General features: G+C 46.2%; 2 protein-coding genes across 2 annotated transcripts in view; one reads left to right on the forward strand and one right to left on the reverse strand.

Moving 5' to 3' along the window:
• LOC116982292 (zinc finger protein 850-like) overlaps positions 1–26,400 on the reverse strand; it is a gene marked incomplete at its 3' end in the record, with an annotated part of 382,079 nt that overhangs the window by 323,469 nt on the left and 32,210 nt on the right. The gene's annotated exons all lie outside the window — the stretch shown is intronic.
• LOC116981705 (zinc finger protein 239-like) lies at positions 11,974–14,813 on the forward strand. Its single transcript, XM_033034758.1, has 3 exons — positions 11,974–12,701; positions 12,783–12,944; positions 14,520–14,813. The coding sequence occupies exons 1-3, from the start codon at positions 12,018–12,020 to the stop codon at positions 14,811–14,813; spliced, it is 1,140 nt and encodes a 379-aa protein (XP_032890649.1). The 5' UTR covers positions 11,974–12,017.

The raw sequence follows: 26,400 nt of genomic DNA on the forward strand, positions 1-26,400 counted from the left end.
CTTTGGATCCGTCTTCACTTAGCAGGACACAAACATTCTTCCTGATGGATTAGTGGGCAGAGGATCTGTTGTGATGGAGGAACTGAAGGAAATCGACATTAGGCAGGAAATGGTGTTGGGTAGACTGATGTGACTGAAGGCTGGTAAATCCCCAGGGCCTGATGGTCTGCATCCCAGGGTACTTAAGGAAGTGGCTCTAGAAATCGTGGACGCATTGGTGACCATTTTCCAATGTTCTATAGATTCAGGATCAGTTCCTGTGGATTGGAGGGTTTCTAATGTTATCCCACTTTTTAAGAAAGGCGGGAGAGAGAAAACTGAATTATAGACCAGTTAGCCTGACATCGGTGGTGGGGAAGATGCTGGAGTCAATTATAAAATAGATGAAATAGCGGCACATTTGGATAGCAGTAACTGGATCGGTCCGAGTCAGCATAGATTTACGAAGGGGAATTCATGTTTGACTAATCATCTGGAGTTTTTTGAGGATGTAACTCGGAAAATGGATAAGGAAGAGCCAGTGGATGGAGTGTACCTGGACTTTCAGAAAGCATTTGATAAGGTCCCACATAGGAGATTAGTGGGCAAAATTAGGGCACATGGTATTGAGGGTAGAGTGCTGTCATGGATAGAGAAGTGGTTGGCAGACAGGAAATAAAGAGTAGGGATTAACGGGTCCCTTTCAGAATGGCAGGCAGTGACTAGTGTGGTACAGCAAGGCTCGGTGCTTGGACCGCAGCTATTTACAATATACATTAATGATTTAGATTAAGGGATTACAAATAACATTATCAAATTTGCAGATGACACAAAGATGGGTGGCAGTGTAAACTGTGAGGAGGATGCTATGAGAATGCAGGGTGGCTTGGACTGGTTGGGTGAGTAGGCAGATGCATGGCAGATGATTGTTAATTTAGACAAATGTGAGGTTATCCACTTTGGTAGCAAAAAGAAGAAGGAATATTATTATCTAAATGGTGTCAAGATTGGAAAAGGAGAAGTGCAATGGGATCTGGGGGTCCTTGTTCATTAGGCAGTTGCACAGGGCCCTACCGATACCACACCTGGAGTATTGTGTGTAGTTTTGGTCTCCAAATTTGAGGAAGGACATTTTTGCTGTTGAGTGAGTGCAGCGTAGGTTCACAAGATTAATTCCTGGGATGGAGGGACTGTCATATGCTGAGACAATGGAGCAGCTGGGCTTGTATAATCTGGCATTTAGAAGAATGAGAGGGGATCTTATTGAAACATATAACATTATTAAGGGTTTGGACACTCTAGAGGCAGGGAACATGTTCCCGATGTTGTGGGAGTCCAGAACCAGGGGCCACAATTTAAGAATAAGGGGTAAGCCATTTAGAACGGAGATGAGGAAATACTTTTTCACCAAGAGAGTTGTGAGTGTGGAATTCTCTGCCTCAGAGGGCTGCAGAGGCCGGTTCTCTGGAAACTTACAAGAGGGAGCTGGATAGGTCTCTTGAAGATAGTGGAGTCAGGGGATATGGGGAGAAGGTAGGAATGGGAACTGATAGTGGATGATCAATCTTGATCACATTGAATGGCGGTGCTGGCTCGAAGGGCCGAATGGCCTACTCCTGCACCTATTGTCTATTCTCTCATTAAAATCAAGCCAAGGATGACCCACATTGGCCGAACTATTCACTGGACTGAGCTGAAGTTGGCTGGAATCGGCCCAAGTAGGCGGGGAGTGCAGACCTTGGTCCAGTTAGGCCAGGGAGGGGGGCAATAGGCTCAACAATGCCAGGGAGGTCTGGACTGGGTAGGCTCAGGACGGCTGAGAGAAAGAGGGCGGAGAGACAATAGGTGTAGGAGTAGGCCATTTGACCCTTCGAGCAAGAACCGGCATTCACTATCTAACTCGTTTGAAAGCCTCCAGAGAATTGGCCTCCACTGCCTTCTTAGGTACTGAGAGAGAGAGGGGGGGGGGGGGATAGAGGGGGAGAGAGAGGAGGGGGTGAGAGAGAGAGGAGGGGAAGAGAGAGAGGGAGGGAAGAGAGGGGGCTAGAGAGAGAGAGAGTTGGGGCTGAGAGACTATTTCTGTGCTGGTTTTGAGGGATATGGGTCAAACGCGGGCAGGTGTAGAGGGATGAGCATCTTTTGACCTCCATCTTCCCTGTCGCCAGATAGCTGAGACTCCGAACTTTTGACGCAAAGACGAGGAACAGCCTCGAGAATTAGTGGCATGCTCTCATCTGCTTGCAAGAACAACAACAGAGGTACAGTGCGGAAATAGGCTCTTCGGCCCACCGAGTCCGCACCGACCAGCGATCGCCCGTTCACACACTTGTTTAGTTTAGAGATACAGCACGGAAACAGGCCCTTCGGCCCACCGAGTCCACACCGACCAGCAATCACCCCGTACACTAACACTATCCTACACACACTAGAGACAATTTTCACAGGTAGGACAGGGTGATCAAGAAGGCTTTTGGCACATTGGCCTTCATCAGTCAGAGTATTGAGTATAGAGGTTGGGAGGTCACGTTGCAGTTGTACAAGATGTTGGTGAGGCCGCATTTAGGGTATTGTGTTCAGCACTGGGCACCGTGTTATAGGAAAGATGTCCTCAAGCTGGAAAGGGTTCAGAGAAGATTTATGAGGATGTTGCCAGGACTAGAGGGGCCTGAGCTATATGGAGAGGCTAGGACTCTATTCCTTGGAGCACAGGAGGATGAGGGGTGATCTTATAGAGGTGTACAAAATCATGAGAGGAATAGATCGGGTAGACACAGAGAGTCTCTTGCCCAGAGTAGGGGAATCGAGGACCAGAGGACATAGGTTTAAGGTGAAGGGGGAAAGATTTAATAGGAACCTGAGGGGCAACTTTTCCACACAGAGAGTGGTGGGTGTATGGAACGAGCTGCCGACTGGGACCTGGATAGTACATGGATAGTACAGGTTCGGAGGGATATGGGCCACATATCCCTCCGAACAGGTGGGACTCGTGTAAATGGGGCATGTTGGCCGGCGTGGTGAAGTTGGGCTGAAGGGCCTATTTCTTCACTGGGTGACTTTATCTCTTTCTCTCTCTCCGCCATCCCTCTCTCTCTCCCTCGCTCTTTCTCTCTCCCTCCCTTTCCTTCTCTCACCCTCCCTCTGTCTCTCCCTCTCTCTCTCTCTCTCTCTCTATCTATCTATCTGTCTATCTCCCTATCTCCCTCTATCTCTATTTTGAATTATCTCTATCTCTCTCTCCCTCTCGCCCCTCTCTATATCTCTCTTTCTCTCCCTCGCTCTCTCTTGCTCTATCTCTCTCTCTCTCTCCCTCTGTATCTCTCTCTCTCTCTGCTCTCTAACTCTCTATCTCTGTGTATCTCTCCATCTCCATGTCTTTCTCTCTGTATCTCTCCCTCCATCTCTCTATATCTCTCCATTATCTCTCTCCCTCTCTCTCCCCTCTCTATCGCTCTCCGTCTCTATGTCTCTCTGTCTCTCTATTCCTCGCAATTAAAAAAAAAATGTTTTAGTCAATTAAAAAAACTTTATTGGCATGATAAAAAAACATTGTCCCTCTCTCTCTCTCTCTCTCTCTCTCTCTCTCTCTCTATCTCTCTCTCTCTCTCTCTATTTTTATCTCTCGCTTTATATATCTCTATCTCTTTCTATCTATCGTTCTCTATCTCTCTCTCCCTATCTCTATCTCTCTCTATCTCTCTCTTTATCTCTCTCTCCATCTCTCTCTCTCTCCCTCTATCTCTAACTATTCCTATCTCTCTCTATCTCACTCTCTCTCTATCTCTCGCTCTATCTCTCTCTGTTTCTCTCTCTCTCTCTCTGTTCTCTATCTCTCTCTATCTCTCTATCTATTTCTCTATCTCTCTGTGTATCTATCTCTATCTATGTCTCGCTCCATCTCTCTATATCTCTCTATTATCTCAATCTCCCCCTCCCGGTCTCTCTCTATTTCTCAATGAAATGGAACCCCTCTCTCTCTCGATCTCTCTACATCTCTCTCTATATCTCTCTCTCTCAATCTCTCTATGTATCTCTGTCTCTCTAGCTCCCTCTTTTTACCTCTGTCTCTCTCTATTCTATCTCTATTTCTAACTCTCTCTATCTCTCTCTATCTCTCTCTCTCTCTCTATCTCCCTCTCTCGCCCCTCTATATCTCTTTCTCTCTATCTCTCGCTCTATCTTTCATTCTATCTCTCTTTTGCTCTATTTCCCTCTGTATCTCTCTCTATCTCTCTATCTCTATCTCTCTCTCCATCTCTCTATACCTCCCTCACTATTTATTATTTCTATCTCCCTCTCTCCCCCACTCTCTATTTCTCTCTCTCTCTCTCTATCTCCCTCCGTCTCTCTCACTATCTCTCTTTATCTCTCTCTCTCTATCTCTATCTCAAGGGGGACTTGATAGAGGTCTTTAAAATGATGAGAGGGATAGACAGAGTTGACGTGATCAAGCTTTTCCCTTTGAGAATAGGGAAGATTCAAACAAGAGGACATGACTTCAGAATTAAGGGACAGAAGTTTAGGGGTAACATGAGGGGGAACTTCTTTACTCAGAGAGTGGTAGCGGTGTGGAATGAGCTTCCAGTGGAAGTGGTGGCGGCAGTTTCGTTGGTATCATTTAAAAATAAATTGGATAGGCATATGGATGAGAAGGGAATGGAGAGTTATGGTATGAGTGCAGGCAGGTGGGACTAAGGGAAAAAAGTTGTTCGGCACGGACTTGTAGGGCCGAGATGGCCTGTTTCCGTGCTGTAATTGTTATATGGTTATATGGTTATCCCTCTCTCTATCTCTCTCTATATCTCTATCTTTCTCAATCTCTCTCGATCTCTCTCTCTCTCTCTCTCTCTCTCCAACTCTCCATCTCTCTCTCTCTCCAACTCTCCATCTCTCTATACCTCTCACTATTTATTATTTCTATCTCCCTCTCTCCCCCTCACTCTCTATTTCTCTCTCTCTCTCTCTATCTCCGTCTCTATCTCTCTCTATCTGTCTCTCTATCTCTCTATCTTTATCTCTCGATCTCTCTATCTATCTCTCTATCTCTATCTTTATCTATCTATCTCTCTCTCTCTCTCTCTCTCTCTCTTTATCTCTCTCTACCTCTCGATCTCTGCATCTCTCTCTCTATCTATCTCTCTATCTCTATCTCTACCTTTCTCTATCTGTCTCTCTCGATCTCTCTGTATCTCTCTATCTGTCTTTCTATCTCTCTCTCTATCTATCTCTTTCTATCTCTCTATCTCTATTTCTCACTATCTATCTCTCTATCTCTCTCCCTATCTCTCTCTCTCTCTCTATCGCTCTACATCTCTCTCTATTTCTCTCTATCTATCTCTCTCTCTCTATATATATATATATCTCTATCTTTAAATCTCTATCTCTCTCTATCTCTCTATCTCTATCTCTCTCTATCTCTCTATTCAATTTTTCAATTTTTAATTTAAAAAACGTTATTGGCATGATAAAAAATACATTGTTATTTTGCCAAAGTATAAAACACAACATACATATTTAAAATGCATGTATAAATACAAGTATACAGTGCATGGATAGATATGTCCCTGTACATAAACTCACAATAGGCCTATAGCCCTTTATTGATTGCTACACGTTCTTGCAGCTGTAAGCAGTACAACACAATAGCAAGTTTAGCAATTCAATATTAATTTCTTTTTTTTTCACTTAAAATTTTATTGATTTTTAAGAGATATATACAAAACAGTGCAACACCATCACCATAAATAAACCAAAATAAGAAAAACAGCAATCAAAATAAAAAAAATAAGTAGATAGGGGAAAAAAACAAGAAGTAAAAAATAAAAAAATTGGAATAAGACCGTGTGGTTCACTTACCAAATTATAAAAAGAAAAACATTACATTGATTAGTAATCTGGAGATAATTCAATATTCATACAACCATACTATCTAGTTTTATATAACACAATCTTCCCATATCCAGCTCGGCATTTATCTAATTGGTGTCATGGCTCAAATAAACTGTCCATTTTTCCCAGATCTTCTCAAATGAATTCTCCTTGACTCTCAAGGAATATGTCAATTTCTCCATATTAAAGATGTCTCACACAATTTCTAACCACTGTTCCTGTGTTGGACTTTTTTCATTAAGTCACTGCCTTCTTGCTTGCTGCAAGCAAAACTTTAATCAAATATGTATCTTCAATTTTTACAATATCTTTAATACGCCCCAGATACATCACAGGGCAGGTATTTGAGATTTTATAACCCAAGATATTTTTTTACAACTGCATGAATATTTTCCCAGTATGGCCTTATCTTTACACAGTTCCAGAAAATATGCGAGTGGTCTGCCTCTGTACTCCCGCACAGCCTCCAACAGTGTTGTTGGACAGCAAGATGTCTGCTTTTTATTTTGCGTGTTATAAAAAAGCGAGATAGATTCTTCCAGCAAAATTCTTTCCATACTAGTTTCACACATTTGATATCATTCTTCTTCTGTTATTTGAATCTTTAATTCTGCTTCCCATTTTGTTTTTATGTGGAGCGTTGATTCTCCCCCGCTTCCCACCAGAGCTTGGTAGAAAGCAGAGATGACCACGAGACCCCTTCTATTTGTATGCATCCACAATCACCTAGATCACATTATTTGAAGTTTCATCTAGTTCTGGCCTTAACTCTTTTGTAAAGTAGTCTCTTAATTGCAAGTATCTAAAAAAATCTTTGTTTTCGAGACCATACTTTGACTTTAAATCTTGGAAGCTCATAAACTCGCCATTTTCTGAAACTGTATACATTGCCGTTATGCCTTTTTGTGCCCATTCTTTGAATTTTGTATCATACACCCCTGGCTTAAACTTTGAGTCATATGCGAACCACTTCAATGCGTGAATCCCTCTTTTTAATTTGTATTTTTCCACTATAACATTCCATATTTCTAACGTAAATGCTACTATTGGATCCATAGCATGTCTCAAAGCCCCTCTCAGATATTTGTCTCCCACCAAAATCTGGGTCTGGTAACCCTGTATCTCCCTTTCCATTTCTTTCCATCGAGATTCATAATCAGGTCTACACCAACAAGCCAGAGGTCTGAGTTGAGCTGCATAAAAGTATTTCCTCAGATTTGGTAAATCCATTCCACCCTTGCTTTTCGGCAGTTGAAGTGTTGTTAGTTTTATTCTTGATTTTTTGCTATTCCAAATGAATCTAGAGATCATTTTATCCCAGGCTATGAATTTATCTCGGGGGACATTAATTGGGAGAGATTGGAATAAATATAGTAGTTTAGGTAGGATATTCATTTTTACCGTTTGTATTCTGGCACTGAAGTGTAGAGGAAGGGACGACCACCTCTCAACATCCTTTTTGATGTTTTCTTCAATTTTGTTATAATTAGTTTCAAACAAGTTGGAAAGTGTTTTGGTTATAGTTACACCAAGATACTGCATCATTTTAGAGTTCCATTTCAGATTATATGCATCTCTGATTTGTTGGGATGGAGAATAATTGAATGAAAGAATTTGTGTTTTTGTTATATTCAATTTATACCCTGAGTAGTATCCATATGTTTCAAATAGGTTCATTAGATTTGGGAGACATATATCTGGTCGTTCAAGAAAAATAATGATATCATCAGCGAAAAGACCAATTATATGTTCTTTCCCCCCTATTTTGACCCCCTGCAGGTCTTCTCTCTGCCTTATTGCTTGTGCTAAGGGTTCAATATACAAAACGAAGAGAGTAGGAGAAAGACAGCATCCCTGCCTTGTGCCCCTCTCTAACTGGATCCTTTTTGATATGTTTCCATTTACCTTAATCCTAGCTGTAGGCTCCTGATATATTGTTTTAATACACCGAATTGCATCTTCATTGAAACCAAATCTCCTCAGTACTGCAGATAAAAATACCCAACTAACACTATCAAAGGCTTTTTCTGCATCTAAACTGACCAGGACCATATTTATATCCTTTTTTTTAGCATTATCCACAATGTGGAGGGTTCTTCTAATATTTTCCTGTGTTTGACGCCCCCGAATAAATCCAGTTTGGTCTTCATTAATCAGATCTGGTACAAAAGTCTCGAGTCTTTTGCAAATGATTGAGGTAAATAGTTTGTAGTCTACATTTAAAATTGAGATTGGCCTGAAATGTTTACATTGCTCTTTGTCTTTGCCTTCCTTGGGTAAAATGGTAATAATTGCTTCCTTCCATGATGGGGGAGCCCTGCCCGCTTTAAGGGTCCAGTTAAAGCAAGACAGGAGCAGAGGTGTTAGCTCTTTCTTAAAGGCCTTGTACCATTCTGGTGGAAACCCATCGCTGCCTGATGATTTACTAGCCTTAAATCTACTGATTGCAGCTTCCAGCTCCTTAACCGTAAATTGTGACGTAATGGTATTATTTTGTGTCTCACCAATGGATGACAGATCAAGTGAGTTAAGAAAACTTCTCATTGTCCTTTTGTCAGCTGATGGTGGCTTAGAATAGAGTTTCTTATAGAATTCTTCAAATATTCTTTCTATCTCATCTGGCTCATGTGATAATTGATTGGTTTTAGGATCTCTTATTTAATGAATTGTATTAGAGGCCTGCTGTTTACGCAGGCGTCTGGCCAGGAGTCTAGTTGCTTTTGGACCTGCTTCATAATAGGTCTGCTTTACAAATCTTGCCCTTTTTTCCATATCTCCCCTGAGGATCTCATCTATCTCCCCCCTTATTTCCTTAATCTGTTTTAGCACCAACTGATCCTGTATGTTTTTATGTTTTTTCTCCAATTCTTTCAGTTTTTCTACTTTATGTTCATACGTAGCTAGCCGGACCTTTTTTTGTGATGATGTCAGGGCGATCAGCTTTCCACGTATAACTGCCTTCATAGCATCCCACAGTATTACAGGATCCACATCCCCATTATCATTCTCTTCTATGTACCTTTTTATCTCTTCCCTTATTTGTTCCACATTTGCCTTATTATTCAAAATACCCACATTGAGCCTCCAAACAGTATTTCTTTTTCTACTATTCATGTGTACGGTCAAGCTGATCGCACTGTGATCAGATATATCTGCCACCACGATTTTACACTCTGTGATCCTGTGGCTTTCACCCGTATTCATTAAAAAGTAGTCAAGCCTGGAGTAGACTGAGTGAGGTACTGAATAGTGTGTGTAGTTCCTTTCTAAAGGGTGAAGTTCTCTCCAAACATCAATTAGGCCCATTTCCTTACTGATGTGTTAATAAACTTGGTCAGATGCATCTTGGTTTTTTTTAGGCTTGTTGTATCCAAATTATTATTGATGACCACATTGAAGTCCCCTCCACATATCAAGATACCTTCAGTCTCTAAAGCAATAATGTCAAACAGAGTTTTGAAAAAACATTTGGTACTCTCTGGAGGGGCATATACATTGATCAGTGTCACGACTTTGTTTTTCAGCTTTCCTTTAACTAATACATACCTTCCCTCTTTGTCCCTGACTTCTTTATGGCATTCAAATTGGACTGCATTTGTAAGGATAGCCACTCCCCTCTTTTGGCTAGTTTTATAGGAACTATAAAATGCATTTCTAAAGCCAAAGCATTTTAGTTTCTCATGTTCTTGTTGAGGCAGGTGGGTTTCTTGTAAAAATAGCACCTGAGCCTTTTCTTTTTTCAGTTTAGCCAGGACCTTGCTCCTTTTAACTGGATTATTCATCCCATTTACATTGAGTGACACCAATTTGATATTATTACGTGACATTTAATTTACCTAATCCTGTCTTGCATTCATAAATCTCCAGATAACTTGGAACTGTGCAGGTCTGAACATCTGGACAACATGTGTCAAATAAAGAAAAGAAGAAAAAAGAGAAAACAGTTGACTTCCAAGTAAGTGTGATTCCTTGTCCCCCTGAGTCCCCGTTGGCAGGTATAGGGGAAAACCCCCTCACTAGAGGTGAAACACTCCATTTCACACATCCTAGTATCGTCGAACGTCATCCGTTAGCACTTATTTTCTAGTCCAAAAGAAGTGATGACACAATAGAAGCTAGTTGGATGGGGTCGGCTCAGACTCCTGTAGTCACTCTCTTGCTGTCTCACTCCCATCTTCGCTCCTCTTTCCAACTCTCTGCCATGTCATAGCCTGGAGAAGACGCTCCATTTCTGGGTCCGCCGGCTCCTCAGCGCTGTAATCAGGTGTCTCCACAGAATAGCCTCTCCTCCTCAATTCCTGCGCTGCATCTTGTGCACTATGGTATGTGTATGTTCCTGAGTCCCAGTGAATGCGCATCATGTCCTGCGGGGTCTGGAAGCGGACACTTCTCTCCTTCAGGGCCTTCTTTATTCCCTTATAAGCCTTGCGCTTCTGGACAAACTCCGTTGCATAGTCGTGGTCCAATGATAGACGTCGCCCGTCAATCATTATCTTCTTTCCCCAGGCCTTTATCAATACCATTTCTTTGGTATTAAACTCCAGGAAATTTACCATTATGGACCTAGGTGGTGAATTACCTTCCGGTTTGCGAGCCAAAGCTCTGTGCGCGCGCTGGACCCTTACATTGGTGTCCGTTGTTATTGCGAGTTCAGTTTTTAAAAGTTGCTCCACAAATTCAGACATGGATTTGCCTTCTTTCTATTTGGGTATGCCGTAGATGCGAATGTTATTTCGTCTAGACCGTCCTTCCAAATCAGTCAGTTTTTCTTGCATGACTTTCTGTTTTTTCATAGATTTAAACAGCACATTTTTCATAGACATGTTAATTGTCTCAGCCTCATCGATTCGTGCCTCTGCTTTGTTTAGACTAGTTTTGTGGGCGTGGATTTGTTTGGAGTTAGCAGAAAGTTTATGGTAAATTTCTTGCTTCAGATCTTTGAGTTCGGCTTTCATGTCTTCTTTGAGTCCTTCTTTAAGTTTATGTAAGTCCACTTTATATTCAGCCCTGAAGTCATGTATTTCCTTACTGATATTGTGGAGCATTGAGCGCACGGTTTGTGCCGAGTCATGCTTTGAGCTTTGAGCTTTGTCCATCTGCGGTGAATTCTTTCTTTCTCGTCCGTCACGTTTCTTTTGACTCCAATTGTCGCTCCCCCACTCATTCCAATACAGAAAACTTTGAATTATGTGGCAATTAGTGAATTAAGGGAGGCTAGTTTTAATCTTGCTATCGTGAGCTCGAGATTAAGCAGCCATCTGCTCGCCTCGCCACCGGAAGTATGATTTAGTTTAGTTTAGAGATGCAGCGCAGAAACAGGTTTTCAGCCCACTGAGTTCGCGCCAACCAACGATCACCTCGTACACTAGCACTAACCTACGCACATTAGGAACAATTTAACAATTTTGCGGAGGCCGATTAATCTACAACCCTGAACGTCTTTGAAATGTTGGAAGAAACTGGAGCACCCAGAGTAAAAACCCCACGCAGATCAAGGGGAGAACGTGCAAACTCCACACAGACAGCACCCGTAGTCAGGATCGAGCCCGGGTCTCTGGCGGTGAGGCAGCAACTGTACCGCTGTGCCACTGTGCTGCGCAGAATTATATAACGGTTTCCTCCGCCATAAACGCACCCAATATGTGCTAGTAATATCCTGTTTGCCAGCTTGTTGACCATCTGTGTTCCCCTCCCGCAGGGTTTAGGAGCCATTGCTGTGGACGGAGAGACGGGGACGTGAGCGGCCATTGAGGGCAGCCAGGGTGCCGGTGAGCCCCCCCACATCTGCTGAGTTTACGGGCTGAGCTTCGAGGGAGGACCACATGACGGGGCACAACAAGGAGAAGCATTATGAGTGTTACATGTGTGGCAAGGCCTGGCAGTACCCGAGCCTGCTGGAGGCCCACCGCCGGGTGCACACGGGAGAACGCCCCTTCGACTGCGCAAAGTGCGGCAAGAACTTCGCCTGCCATGACAGCCTGCTGCAGCACAGCCGCGTGCACTCCGACGAGAGGCCCTTCACCTGCTCCAACTGCAGCATGAGCTTTGCCCGGTTGTAGGGGCTGCAGGAGCACCGGCGGGTGCACACAGACGAAAGGCCTTTCACCTGTTCCAACTGCGGGAAGAGCTTCAAGACGCCGAAGGCCCTGAAGATGCACTGGCGGGTGCACACGGGCGAGAAGGCCTATGGCTCCTCCACCTGCGACAAGAACTTTGCTCGGTTGTCGGGGCTGCAGGTGCGCCGGCGGGTGCACAGCAGTGAGCAGCCCTTCTCCTGCTCTGACTGCGGCAAAGGCTTCAAGTCGCCGCTGGACCTGAAGGTGCACAGGCGCGTGCACACCGGGGAGCGGTCCTACACCTGCAACGACTGTGGCAAGGGCTTCACCCAGTCCAGCAACCTGCAGGTGCACCAGCGCATGCACACAGGCGAGCGCCCCTACACCTGTGTCCAGTGCGGCAAGGGCTTCACCCTCTTCACCGGGCTGCTGACCCACCAGCGCACCCATACCGGAGAGCGGCCCTACACCTGCAGCGACTGCGGCAAGGGCTTCACCCGCCCCGACAGCCTGCTGGATCACCAATGGACCCACACCGGCGAGCGCCCCTACACCTGCGCCCAGTGCGGCAAGGGCTTCACCCGCTCCACCTATCTGCTGAAGCACCAGCGCACCCACACTGGCGAGCGCTCCTACACCTGTGCTCAGTGCGGCAAGGGCTTCACCTGCTGCAACAGCCTGCTGTCCCACCAGCGCACCCACACCAGCGAGCGCCCCTACACCTGCGCCCAGTGCGGTAAGGGCTTCACCAGCTCCACGAAGCTGCTGTCCCACCAGCGGGTTCACGTCGGCGACCGTCCCTTCCCCAGCCTGGTTTGTGGAGAGCGCTTTCCCATGTCCTCCCACGCCCTGTCTCACCAGCGCGTGCACACAAGTGGCCAGTCCTATGACTGCCCGTACTGCGGTGAGTCATTTGACAGTTCGCGGGCATTGCGGCAGCACCGGCGGGCTCACGCCAGCGTGCGCCTGCTCCCACTGCGGCGAACGTTTCAAGCGGATACACACCAGAGAGAGACCCCTTGTGTGCGCTGAATGTGGCAAGGGTTTCACCCGCATGTCCAGCCTGTGGCAGCACCAGCGTGCCCACAGCGGTGAAAGTTCCTTCCCCTGCCCATCCTGTGGTAAAGGCTTCACCCACCTTGACCACCTGCTGGAGCACTGGCAAGTCCACACTGGCCAGCGCTCTGTGCCAAGGCCTTTGCCCGCTCCTCCAGCCTGCTGGCACACCACCACGTGCGTAGACGCTCTTTAGGTAGACACAAAATGCTAGAAGGGATGGGTAACTTTTCGGATCGGGACCCTCGTCTGTCTCGAGCCGAACGTCGCCCATTCCTTCTCTCCAGGGATGCTGCCTGTCCCGCTGAGTTACTCTAGCATTTTGTGACCTTTTTTGTAAACCAGCATCTGCAGTTCTTTATTTATATACCATTCTGGTTTACCATCTCTGCACCTTCCCCAAAGCCTCCACATCAGTCATGTAATGGAGTGACCAGAACGGTATGCAATACTCCAAATGCTACCTGACCAATCTATCATAATATAAAACCCTGATCATGGATGTGGATTTATTTAGGTGTGTGTGTGCGTTTTCATACGTTATTCACATTGTATTGTATTGTATTGTATTCAAATTTATTGTCATTGTTTCAATTAGAGACAACGAAATGAATTTCCCTTTACAGTCAGTATCATAAAAATAAATAAATAATAAAACATATTAAAAATAAAATAGAATAAAAATAAAAAAAAGCACAAACACAGAAAGTCCACGACACAACATAACACAGTGGCACCAAGGTGAGGAAGGCACCATAGTCCAGCCAGCCTCCCCTCCGATCTTCCCAGATGTTCACCCGTGGTCGGGGCCTTCCGAGCACCCGCAGTCGCCACCCCGGGCGGCCCGATGCTCAGGCCCTCTCGCCGGGCTGATGGAACGCCGACGCCGAACCCCGATGGTGAAAATCCTCAGCGGCCCGGACCTCCCGATCAGCCGCCTCCCAACCGAGTCCGCAGGCCGAGCCGGGCAGAGTCGCAGGACCCCACGATGTTTGTCAGCGCCGCCCGCGTTGGGAGCTCTGCGAACCACAGCTCTACGATGTCGGTGCAGCAGGCCCAGCACTCCGGGCTCCAGACGGTGATCCCCGGTAAGGCATCGCCAGCCCCGCAATGTATCAGCGCTGTCCCGCCGCTGCTGGAGCTCTGGTCGGTCCAGGCAGGAAAGGCCGCGCCAATCCAGTAGGTAGGCCGCTGGGGGGGGGGGGGCGAGGACACGACTCGAATATTAGTCGCGTCCTCTCCAGGAAGCGACTGAAGGACGGTAACCCCCTTACCGTACCCTCTTCCCCCACATTGAAACATTAAAAAAAATCTCGAAAACCTGACGCGCTAACAGTGACATTTTTACATATTCCAGTAGAGATTTACCTCATGGTCTCGAAAATCGCCTCATCTGAAAAATGGATTCATTATTTCTTGAGGTTTTTATTAAATTTGTTCACCAATGAGATGTTTTTAAAATCTAATGCGCTGAAGGGAGCTGTGTGACGTCACAATGCCTTTGCAGAATTTTCAACCCGCAACCCCACTGTTTTCCATGAGCTGCGAGTTGCGTGGCCCAGGCGCCCGCCCCAGGGCTCTGCACTGAAGCCGTTAAACACATCATCAAGTCGTGCTGCCCGCTCCGCTGGGCTCCTTCAAGTACTACAACATGACGGCGGCGGTCGTTATCGCTGTGCGGTGGCGTACAAGCGCAGTGTAAAAGTGGCCATGGCGGCCGTCACAGGGGCCGACCTTCGCTCCGTCTCCACCGCCCGATCGTCTGTCACGCTGGTGGGTGCACTTACCCTCACGGAAGCCACGATCGGCCGGACTCGCTCTGGTCAACGTCCTTAGATCGCTCCGGGCCTCACTCTGGGCAACGCCGGCCGCATCCTAGCTCGGGCCTGGCAGGGAGGATTCTGCTCTATGACCTGGGTAGGTGCTGCCTCTACCGCCTCTCCATCCCTCTCAACCCCCTCCCCAGGGCAGAGAAAGAGAGAGAGAATGGGGGAGAAGGAGGGATAGAGGAGAGGAGGGCGCCCTTCCTCTCTGCCCCCCTCCCTCTCTGCCCCCCCCCTCTTCCTCTGCTCCCCTTACACTCTGCACCAGGGAGGACGAGAGGCGCGCCCTTCCTCTCTGCCCCCCCTCCCTCTCTGCCCCCCCCCTCTTCCTCTGCTCCCCTTACACTCTGCACCAGGGAGGAGGAGAGGCGCGCCCTTCCTCTCTGCCCTCCCTCCCTCTCTGCTCCCTCCCTCTATGGAGTGGTGAATATTGGGGCCTAAAGATGAGTGGTGAAGTATTCCGTTCGGGAACCAGCCCTCCCCTGTGAGGCCACGCCCCCACCCTTTAATCTCTGCCTCCCTCCCTCTCCTCCACCCCCTCCCTCTAGCCACGCCTGCGCAGTTGGGCGTTATGCGTGAGTGGATAGGGTGGGGGGTGGGGTAAAAGGAGTTAATTAATATTAACAGAACTTGACTAAGTGGGACCCATTGGGTCCCATATCCACACGGGAAGTGCCAGTATGGGTGTTGTGGGCCGAATGGATAATTGGGCTGGCAGCTCAGTCACTCAGGCCTGGTGTGTTGGCAGCTCATTCACTCAGCCCTGGTGGGCTGGCAGCTCAGGCCTGGTGGGTTGGCAGATCATTCACTCAGGCCTGGTGGGCTGGCAGCTCAATCACTCAGGCCTGGTGGGCTGGCAGCTCAGTCACTCAGGTCTGGTGGGCTGTCAACTCAGTCACTCGGGCCTGGTGGGCAGGCAGTTCAGAAACTGTCAGAAATTCTGACCCAAACATGTGAGTGACTGTGAGAGGAGGGTGGAGAATCAATTTTAGACATTTTTCATCTTTTTCTGCAGATCATAGCAATGAAGGAGGAAAGTCTATCCTGGCCTGGATCTCACAGGGAGCCAATGAAGGGAGGGAGAAAAATACTGGGGTGGTTTAATACTTGGGATTACTTACTGATGGGCCGAAGGGACTCCTCCTGGGCTAGTACATGCCTGATGGGACGAATGGGCTCTTTAAAAAAATCTGATTGACATCTCAGTGAAAGGCACTTTTTATGGACTTTTCTTGGCCTGTTGAGCCAAAATGCTCCTCCTGGGCTAATAAGGGCATTTTGGGCAAAAGGGACTGGTTTCTCGGCTAAGAGGGGCCTTGTGGGCTGTAATTAGTGGTTTCAGGCAGGCCAACAAACTTATTTCATTTCCATTTCAAATTCAAGCACAGGGCAGGCTAAACAGCTCATTGCATTTTCATTTCCATTTCCATTGCAGTTTCAAGTGCAGGGCAGGCCGAACAGCTCATTGCATTTTCATTTCATTTCTATTGGCATTGCAGTTTCAACCACAGAGCAGGCCGAACAGCTCACTGCATTTTCATTTCACTTCTAATGCCTTTGCAGTTTCAAGCACAGGGCAGGCTGAACAGCTCACTGCACTTTCATTTCACTTCCATTGCCTTTGCAGTTTCAAGCACAGGGCCGGCTGAACAGCTCACTGCATTTTCATTTCGCCTCCATTGCCATTGAAGTTTCAAGCCCAGGGCAGGCCGAACAGCTCACTGCATTTTCATTTCACTTCCACTGCCATTGCAGTTTTAAGTACAGGGCAGGCCGAACAGCTCACTGCATTTTCATTTTACTTCCATTGCCATTGCAGTTTCAAGGGCAGGGCAAACAGCTGATTGCATTTTCATTTCCCTTCCATTGCCATTGCAGTTTCAAGGTTAGGGCAGGCCAAACCAAACAGCTGATTACATTTTCATTTCACTTCCATTGCCATTGCAGTTTCAAGCACGGCAGGCCAAGGCAAACAGCTCATTGCATTTTCCTTTCATTTCCATTGCAATTGCAGTTTCAAGCACAGGGCAGGTCAAGCCAAACAGCTCATTGCATTTTCATTTCATTTCCATCGCCATTGCAGTTTCAAGCACAGAGCAGGCCAAGCCTGCCGATGGGACTAGGGGAGAATAAGTGTTCGGCATGGACTAGAAGGCCCTAGATAGCCTGTTTCCGTGCTGTAATTGTTATATGGTTATATGCCATTGCCATTGCAGTATCAAGCACAGGACAGGCCAAGCAACTCATTTCATTTACATTAAGGGCTAACAAATCATTAATTGCAAGTACATTGCAGACTCACAGTTCAGGTGATTCACAGCCTTGAATGAGAGTCGTGGCCTCTCCCTCGCGAACTTGCAGAGTGACTGAGTCATGTTCAGGCATCCGGGGTTTTATAGTCATCCCCGCCCCCCCCCCCCTCGGAAGGGGCGGTACCTTCATCGCAGTGAATGACAGGCGAGAGGATCTCAAGCTTTTTTAAACTCATAACTTTTTTATTTTTCATCGACGGGAAAATATTCGGGGCCTGCTCAGTGACTGTGAGTAAGATGGCCAAAAATCATAGCGATATATGGTAGCATTTTTTCTAAAATCAATATACAGCGCAGATAGGAAGTGGTCATGATGAGACTTTTAATTATATAGATATCAAGGGGGGGGGGGGGTTAGTGTGTGTGTTATGCCGAAGGCCCCCTCCCTCCCACAACTGCGCGTTGAGACGGGACCCAACAGGTCCCCCTTGGCCAGTGTCCCTTAAAGCTACACATATACATTCCTCTCTCCTTATCACACCCTTTTTATCTCCTTATTTTCGCCTCTGTCACTTACTTCACCCATCTGCCGATCAGCCCCTCAGCTGTTAACATTGTGTCAGTGTGAAGAAGGGTTCCGAACCAAAATGTCACCTACCTATGTTCTCCACAGATGCTGCCTGACCCGCTGAGTTACTCCAGCACACTGTGAAACGTCTCCTATCCATGTTCTCCAGAGATGCTGCCAGACCTGCTGAGTTACTCCAGCACTCTGTGAAACGTCACCTATCCATGTTCTCCACAGATGCTGTCTGACCCGCCGAGTTACTGCAGCACTTTGTGTTAGAGTCAAAGAGTGATACAGTGTGGAAACAGGCCCTTCGGCAAAAGTTGCCCACACCGAACAACATGTCCCAACTGCACTGGTCCCACTTTCCCATCGATGAAAAATAAAAAAGTTATGAGTGTTTAAAAAAGCTTGAGATCCTCTCGCCTGTCAATCACTGCGTTTGGTCCATATCCCTTCAAACTGTCCTCTTCATATACATGTACAACTGTTTCTTAAACCAGGCATCTATCTACATACCTAATGACCATCTTAAAATAACTTATGAGTGAAAAGACAGGATGTGATTGAAATAAACATTGAGGAAATGTCCTTCCACAAAACAAAGATCGGCATAACTAACATCATCTCTTTGCTCTACAAAGGTGTTTACAGTCCAAGTGGCTGCATTACTCACGGAAGAGGAACAACCTTTCCAGGTACCTCAGAGCTTAGTGCTTCCTCACATTCCGTATTCTTTCATGTCCATCATCTATGTTTGATCAGTCTGAAGAAGGATTTCAGCCCGAAACGTTGCCTATTTCCTTCACTCCATAGATACTGCTGCACCCGCAGAGTTTTTCCAGCACTTTTGTGGGGGCGCTGCAATGGCGGCAGCCCTGTCAGCAGCGCGTTAGTTTTTTCAACTTTTTTTTTTTTTTTGGTATGTTTTAAAGTATGTTTTTAATCTTTCTTTGTGTGTTTTTTTGTGGGGGGTGGTGTGGGGGGTGGGGGACCGTTTCGGCCGCCTCCTCCATGGAGAGGCGACTTTTTCCAGGTCGCCTCCCCCGTGGCCTAACAGCAAGGATCGGCGCGGCCTTTCCCGGAGACGCGCCCGGGGCTTCAGCAGCGGGCGCAGCGTGGACTCGGCGTGGAGCGGGTGAGCCCTCACTGGGGCTCGCTGGAGGGGAGCGCTCCGTTTCGCTGGCCCGGGGCAGCCGGCAGCCTGAAGCCGCGCGCGGTCTGCAGAGCTCCAGCTGGTGCGGCGTCTACAGCCCGGGATCCCTCGTGGGGGACCCGGGGGAAGAAGAAGCCATCACTGCCGGCCCGCGGCCAACTTCTACCGCGGGCGCGGTGGCGACTTACCATCACCCCTGGAGGGGAGCTTCGACCGCGGGCCCTGCGGTCTGCGGTGTTTCTGGCTGCGGCGCGGCGGGAACTTTAAACTTTAAATCTTCGACCGCCGGCCTGCGGCCTACACCAACTTAAAGCCGCGGTCTCCGGTGGGGAAGAGCCGATCCTGGACTTACCTGGACTTGTATCTTGTCCTTTTACCATCTGGACGCCCGCAGCAACGGCTGCGGAGGGTTGAGGTCCCGACCACGGGGGGAAATGGAGGAGGACTGGCCAAATTGTGTGCCTTCCACCACAGTGATGAATGCTGTGGTGGATGTTTATGTTAAATTTTTATTGTGTTTTTGTGTGTGTTCTTTATCATTGTACCGCTGCTGACATATTCATTTCACTTGCACTTTATGTGTAATGTGACAAATAAACCGTATTGTATTGTATTGTATTGTATTGTATTGTCTACCTTCGATTTTCCAGCATCTGCAGTTCCTTCTTAAACTCTAAGTTTCAAATGTTGGCCAGGCTCTTACACAGTGGACAGCCTTCTCGTTTGCTACAGCTAGATCTTCCAGGCAGCATTGTTCACCAAGAAGCGGGCATCTTAGTAGGTGTAGTATGGATTGTACAGGTGTTAGTCGGTGCGGCATGGATTGTGCAGATGTTAGTAGGTGTGGTATGGATTGTACAGATGTTAGTCGGTGTGGTATGGATTGTACAGATGTTCCACATTTACATTCTGTGTCTGCCACATCTGCATAGTCCCATTTGTTCATATTGATCTTGCATCGGCCCATCCCTGTACGAAGCCTATTGAGGGACTTCCAGGTCTTCCAGTCACACCTGTGACCAGGTGGTAGCTGTTCCTTGCTTGGGATTAGCATCTTTACACGGTGGTGGATTTCACTGCGTTTCTTTTCCCACAAGGCTACTCTGGTTACTTGAGGAGACTGTGACAGTGGCTGGACTGTGTGAAGGAGCTCTTCCTCCACTTCAGCCGTTTTGGGACTGGGTGATGGGAGTGACAGGAATGGCGGGTGTCCCCACTACGTTCAGTTCTACCGACAACTGATCCGCGGATTCCTGGTGGAGCAATACCGGCCAAGACATGCAAGCTATCCACATCCATTGGTTTTAGGCAGCCAGTGATACATCTGCAGCTGTCATTAAGGGCGGCATCAACTTTGTTTGCATGAGATGATCTCTCCCAAACAGGACAAGCATACTCTGCAGCAGAGTAGCACAGTGCAAGAGCAGTTGACTGCAGTATGGATGCATTGGTTCCCCACCACAAATTTGCCAGCTTGCGTAGGCGTTCCTTGTCCCTTCAGTGAAAATTGAAGACACAGGAGTGGATGCTAACTGGGCGTGAAGGGGGGGGGGGGGCGTCCCAGAGGGAGGGCTTTGTCTTGTCAATTGATGGTTACAGCCGTGGTTCGTTAAATTTTCACAGGGAAATCGGGAATTGAAACTGGGTAGACAGGTCAGTTCAGCATAAAATAAAAACCAGTGGACCCAACACCAGCCTGCTATGCTCCAAGGGAAAAGCTCCAAGTCTGTCCAATCTCTCCCTATAGTTCACACCTGGGGATCCTGGCATCGTCCTTGTAAATCATCTCTGCACTCTTTGTAGCTTAATGACATGTTTTTATAGCGGGGTAAATAAAACTGAACACAATATTCCAAATGAGACTTCATCAAGGTCTTGTACAACTGTAACATGTCGACCCAACATCTATACTCAATTTCCCTAGCAGTGTGTGTGTGATTTAGCCATGTCCTCCTTCACACAGTCAAGTACTCTGTCCTGTTTGTGATTACTGATCATGGGTATTGCTACAAGCCGAGCTGTACCTGTTCCAGCTGCCAAGGAGAAAATTGATTCGAGCCCGCCTTATTACTGCTTCCATCAGTAGCTGCATGGAGCAGCTCAGGTCAAAAGCACCTGGTACTTTCCAGGGCCTCCTGTGTTGTTCTTTAGAGGTGATTATTATGCGTCATGAGTCAAGAGTATTTTATTGTCATATGCCCCAAAACAGAAGACTGAAATTCTTACTATGAGGAATGAATTACAGATGCTGGTTGACACCGAAGTTAGATGCAAAATGCTGGGGTAACTCAGCAGGACAGGCAGCATCTCCGGATACAAGGAATGGATGACATTTCGAGTGTACACCTTTCTTCAGACTAAGTCAAGGGAAAGGGAAACGAGAGATATGGAATTTGCACCTTCTCCCTGGTGGGATTTCTCCCGGTGTTCTGGTTTCCTCCCATTTTCCAAAGAGTTCCATTAGTAGTTTAATTGCCCCAAATGTGTAGGATGTCAATGTGGGATAACATAGAACTAGTATGCGGGTGAATGGACTCGGTGGGCCGAAGGGCCTGTTTCCATGCTGTATCTTTAAATTAAACTAAGGTGCTGCCTCACAGTGCCAGGGACCACAGGTTCGATCCTGAACTCCGGTGCCCTATGCACAGAGCTTCCTGTGATAGGCTGTGCACTGTTCGCCTATTTTTGTCATAATTTTCGTTCCTGGCGTTTGAGTTGCTGATCCAGCCCAGAAACAAAACGTGCTCACGTCAAATTCCAATCATATTTTACCCGCCCTTTCGGACAGGCGATGTTTCCAGCACTCGCTGAATCTCAGCCGGGTTCCGACTCATAGTCTCCCTTCCTGTCGTGGGATCATTGACAGGTTTCTTACAATACGGGGCTACATCATTTGCAATTAAAGTAATGTATGAAGGGGGGGGGGGGGGTTAAAGAACAAGATAATCCCACCAGTCTGGGACCAGCGCATCTGCGACGTTTTAACTTTCCGATGTTTAATATCCAGCGACGTTTAAATGATGAAGCAATACGGGCGTAAACTGTAACTGCAGTACCGAACCCTTCCACCCAGACAAAATAAAGCACAAGGTAGACATAACATGCTGGAGTAACTCAGCGGGTCACAATGCGGCTTCTGAATGAACACTGCACTCAATCCCAGCATGAACACTGCATGTCAGCCCAGTCATTACTGGTACAGTTGCAATACCACAGTTGTGGACTTGACTAATCCAAACTTCTCAGATGCATAATGTAAAATAATTTGTCTATGTTCCTACCAGGGAGACCAATAACTGCAATAATCATGTAACATATTTTCCTGATGCGTTTAAATGTTGCAAGCATGTTCTTTAAGATTCCGTCAGTCGAGGAATTATTCGCCGATCTCTCTGAATGAACGTCAGATCTCTCTGAAGGAATTCTGAACCAATATATATGTTGCGCATTTAATTTATACCCTGCTCTTTACCCCATCAATTTCCAACGAACATTTTCGTTTAAAACAATTTACTTCATGCTCTGGAAAAAACAACATTACTTCTCAGAGTTAAGTCACTAGTGGGTTAAATTAAGTATATTTCTCACCGATATGGCTCTCTCAATGGCGACATTATTGAGGGGCTAAATGTTGTTGCATGAAACATTCTGAGATGACTATGTTGACATCAATTTGTATTCTCTTAGTACTTGTCAGTCAACCGGCTCTATTGATTGTATTACTTGTCCGAAGTTACAGTATGTTCACAAGTGATTGGTAAACATTTTAATCCACCCTTACTATTCCAATATTGACATTGACATGGTCTCTACATTTGCTGAGTAATGGCATGTACAAAATGGAGACGGCGCCTCATATTCCGCTTGGGTACTTTACATCCGAACAGTATTAACATTGAATTCTCCAATTTGAAGTAACACACAACCCTCCCTATTCTATGCTCGCAAGCTATTCAGGTACGCACGTATTTGTTTAACCATCTCCCACCCCAGCCACCCTGCTGCCCCACCCTCCTTCGGACATTCATCCCTCATCCGCGAATCCCTCGTGACATCTCTCCTCTTCTTCTCGAGTCATCGGACAACATTTTGTCGCATTTTTACCTCTAGATTTAATCCACCCGTGACAACTACCCACCCCCTTGTCTATAGGCATCTGCCACATGTCAGGCTTTGCTCCAAACCGAGTTCTCTTGGTAGATTTCTCCCCAAACTCCATCAGTCTGCAAGGGACCCCGGCCGGAAAGGACGTCTGGCCATTTCCCTCCGTAGATGCTGTCTGTTAAAGGCATGCAGCACTCCGAGGTTTGCTCAGGATTCCAACATCTGCAGTTTCTTGTGTCTCCTCATACTGGGAAGTTGTACCAGTTAGGGACAATTATAAGAGGAATAGAGATGTCTGATATTGTAATTTGCTGTGTTTCTATATCCAATTCAGTCCCTTGCGAGGGAAGACATAGGGACTGACGGAGTGGAGTCACTGTGGATTGAGTTGAGGAATTGCAAAGGCAAGAAGGCACTAATTGGTGTTATTTACAGACCCCCAATTAGTAGCTCGGATGTAGGGTGTAAGTTGCAGCAGGAGTTAAAGCTGGCATGTAACAAAGGTAATGCCACTGTGGTGATGGTGGAATTCAATATGCAGGTAGAGTGGGAAAATCAGGTTGGTTCTGGACCCCAAGAAAGAGAGTTTGTAGAGGGCCTCCGAGATGGATTCTTAGAGCAGCTTGTAATGGAGCCGACCAGAGAAAAGGCAATTCTGGATTTAGTGTTGTCTAGTGAACCAGATTTGTTAAGAAAACTCGAGGTAAAGGAACCGCTTGGAGGTAGTGATCATAATATGATTCGTTTTATTCTGCAATTTGAGAAGGAGAATGTTGAATCGGATGTGTCAGTGATGCAGTTGAACAAAGGGGACTATGAAGGCATGAGATGGGATCTGGCCAAGGTAGACTGGAAAGGGATCCGAGCAGGAATGACGGTGGAACAGCAATGGCAGGAATTTCTGGGCATAATCCGGAAGACACAGGATCATTTCATTCCGAAAAGGAAGAAAGATTCTAAAGGTAGTAGGAGGCAACCGTGGCTGACAAGAGAAGTCAGGGATAGAATAAAACTAAAAGAAAAGATATATAACACAGCAAAGAGTAGCCGGAAGCCAGGGAATTGGGAAACTTTCATAGGACAACAGAAGAAAACAAAACGGGCAATATAGGCTGAAAAGATGAAGTATGAGGGGAAGCTGGCCAGGAATATAAAGAAGGACAGTAAAAGCTTCTTTAGATATGTTAAGGGAAAAAGAGTAGCAAAGTCAATGTGGGTCTCTTGAAGGCAGACACGGGTGAAATTATTATGGGCAACAAGGAAATGGCAGAAGTGTTGAACAGGTACTTCGGATCTGTCTTCACTAAGGAAGACACAAACAATCTCCCAGATGTACTGGAGGACAGAGGATCTAAGGGGGTAGAAGAACTGAAATAAATTTTCATTAGACGAGAAATAGTATTGGGTAGGCTAATGGGACTGAAGGATGATAAATCCACTGGACCTGATAGTCTGCATCCCAGCGTCATCAGGGAGGTGGCACTAGAAATAGTGGACGCATTGGTGATCATTTTCCAATGTTCAATAGATTCTGGATCAGTCCCTGTGGATTGGAGGATAGCCAAGGTTATCCCACTTTTCAAGAAAGGAGCGAGAGAGAAAACGGGGAATTACAGACCAGTTAGCCTGACTTCGGTGGTGAGAAAGATGCTGGAGTCAATTATTAAAGAGATAATAATGGGGCATTTGGATAGCTGTAAAAGGATTAGTCCCTTTCAACATGGATTTATGAAAGGGAAATCATGCTTGACTAATCTTCAGGAATTTTTTGAGGATGTGACAATTAAAATGGATGAAGGGGAGCCAGTGGATGTAGTGTATCTAGACTTTCAGAAAGCCTTTGATAAGGCCCCGCACGGGAGATTGGTGACTAAAATTCGAGCACTTGGTATTGGGGGTAGGGTGCTGACATGGATAGAAAATTGGTTGGCAGACAGGAGGCAAAGAGTAGGAGTGAACGTGTCCTTTTCAGAATGGCAGGTAGTGGCGAGTGGCGTGTGGCAAGGCTCAGTGTTGGGGCCGCAACTGTTTACCATATATATTAATGATTTGGAAGAGGGAATTAGGAACAACACTAGCAAGTTTGCGGATGACACAAAGTTAGATAAATGTGAAGTTATCCACTTTGGCGGCAAAAAGAAGGGGGCAGATTATTATCTCAATGGGGTTAGGTTAGGTAAGGGGGAGGTACAGCGAGACCTGGGTGTCCTTGTACACCGGTCACTGACAATTGGCGTGCAGGTACAGCAGGCAGTGAAGAAAGCTAATGGAATGTTGGCCTTCATAATAAGAGGATTTCAGTATAGGAGTAAAGAGATTCTTCTGCAGTTGTGTAGGGCTCTGGTGAGACCACATCTGGAGTGAACAGTTTTGGTGTCCTAATTTGAGGAAGGACATCCTTGTGATTGAGACAGTGCAGCGTAGGTTCACGAGATTGATTCCTGAGATGGCGTAACTGTCATACGAGGTAAGATTGAAAAGACTAGGCTTGTATTCACTGGAGTTTAGAAGAGTGAGGGGGGATCTTATAGAAACATATAAAATTATGAAAGGACTGGACAAGCTATATGCAGGAAAAACCCAGTGAGTTGTGAATTTGTGGAATTCCCTGCCACAGAGGACAGTGGAGGCCAAATCACTGGATGGATTTAAGAGAGAGTTAGATAGAGCTCTAGGGGGCTAGTGGAATCAAGGGATATGGAGAGAAGGCCGGCACGGGTTATTGATTTGGGACGATCAACCATGATCACAATGAATGGCGGTGCTGGCTCGAAGTGCTTAATCGCCTCCTCTTGCGCCTATTTTCTATGTTTCTATGTGTCTCTGGAACACATTGTCGGGAGAGAGGAAGGGGATGGTGGAGGTAGATATTATAATTGTCGTTTTAAGAGCCTTTACGATAGCTACTTAGATAAGAAGTATTGGAGGGAATTATGTGTTTAACACACCCTGGTTCTGACTTCCAAATGGGGCACAATTGCCCTATTGATTATGCCTCATATCGGTCAGCATAAAGCAAAATTCATACAGCAACGATTAGTTTCTCAAACAAGTAGTTTTATTGAAGGCCGTAACCGCGCGCAAAGGTAAACTTTGAGAGGGAACCTAATGTGTTTTCAAAGATTCACAACCACTTACATTTTTATTTAATGGTTACATGCAGATTTTATATTTTGAAATAATTTATGTTATCCACGTTTCTTCGCAATCACTCGTCTTCCTTTTCTTTCTCATTGTAACCTTCAACATTCTATTTCCATTGAATTAATTCCAAAAGCTTCCTAACTCTGTCAAATGGGTGTAATAAAGAACACTTCTTATCTAGTTACTCGTTTTGTTACCCTTAGCAGGTGTACAACATTCTAGTACAGGTATATCTTCACTCCGACTAGCCATGCCGTTTAGTATATATCTATTGTCTCATTGTGTGACATTTAAGTCACGTTCACTTTGTGTCCATGTTTCTCATCATGCCTCGCAAGTATTCACGCTCCACACGTACAGTTGTACAGGATCTTGG

This window comes from Amblyraja radiata, chromosome 16 (assembly GCF_010909765.2).
Source record: "Amblyraja radiata isolate CabotCenter1 chromosome 16, sAmbRad1.1.pri, whole genome shotgun sequence".
NCBI classification, from domain to species: domain Eukaryota; kingdom Metazoa; phylum Chordata; class Chondrichthyes; order Rajiformes; family Rajidae; genus Amblyraja; species Amblyraja radiata.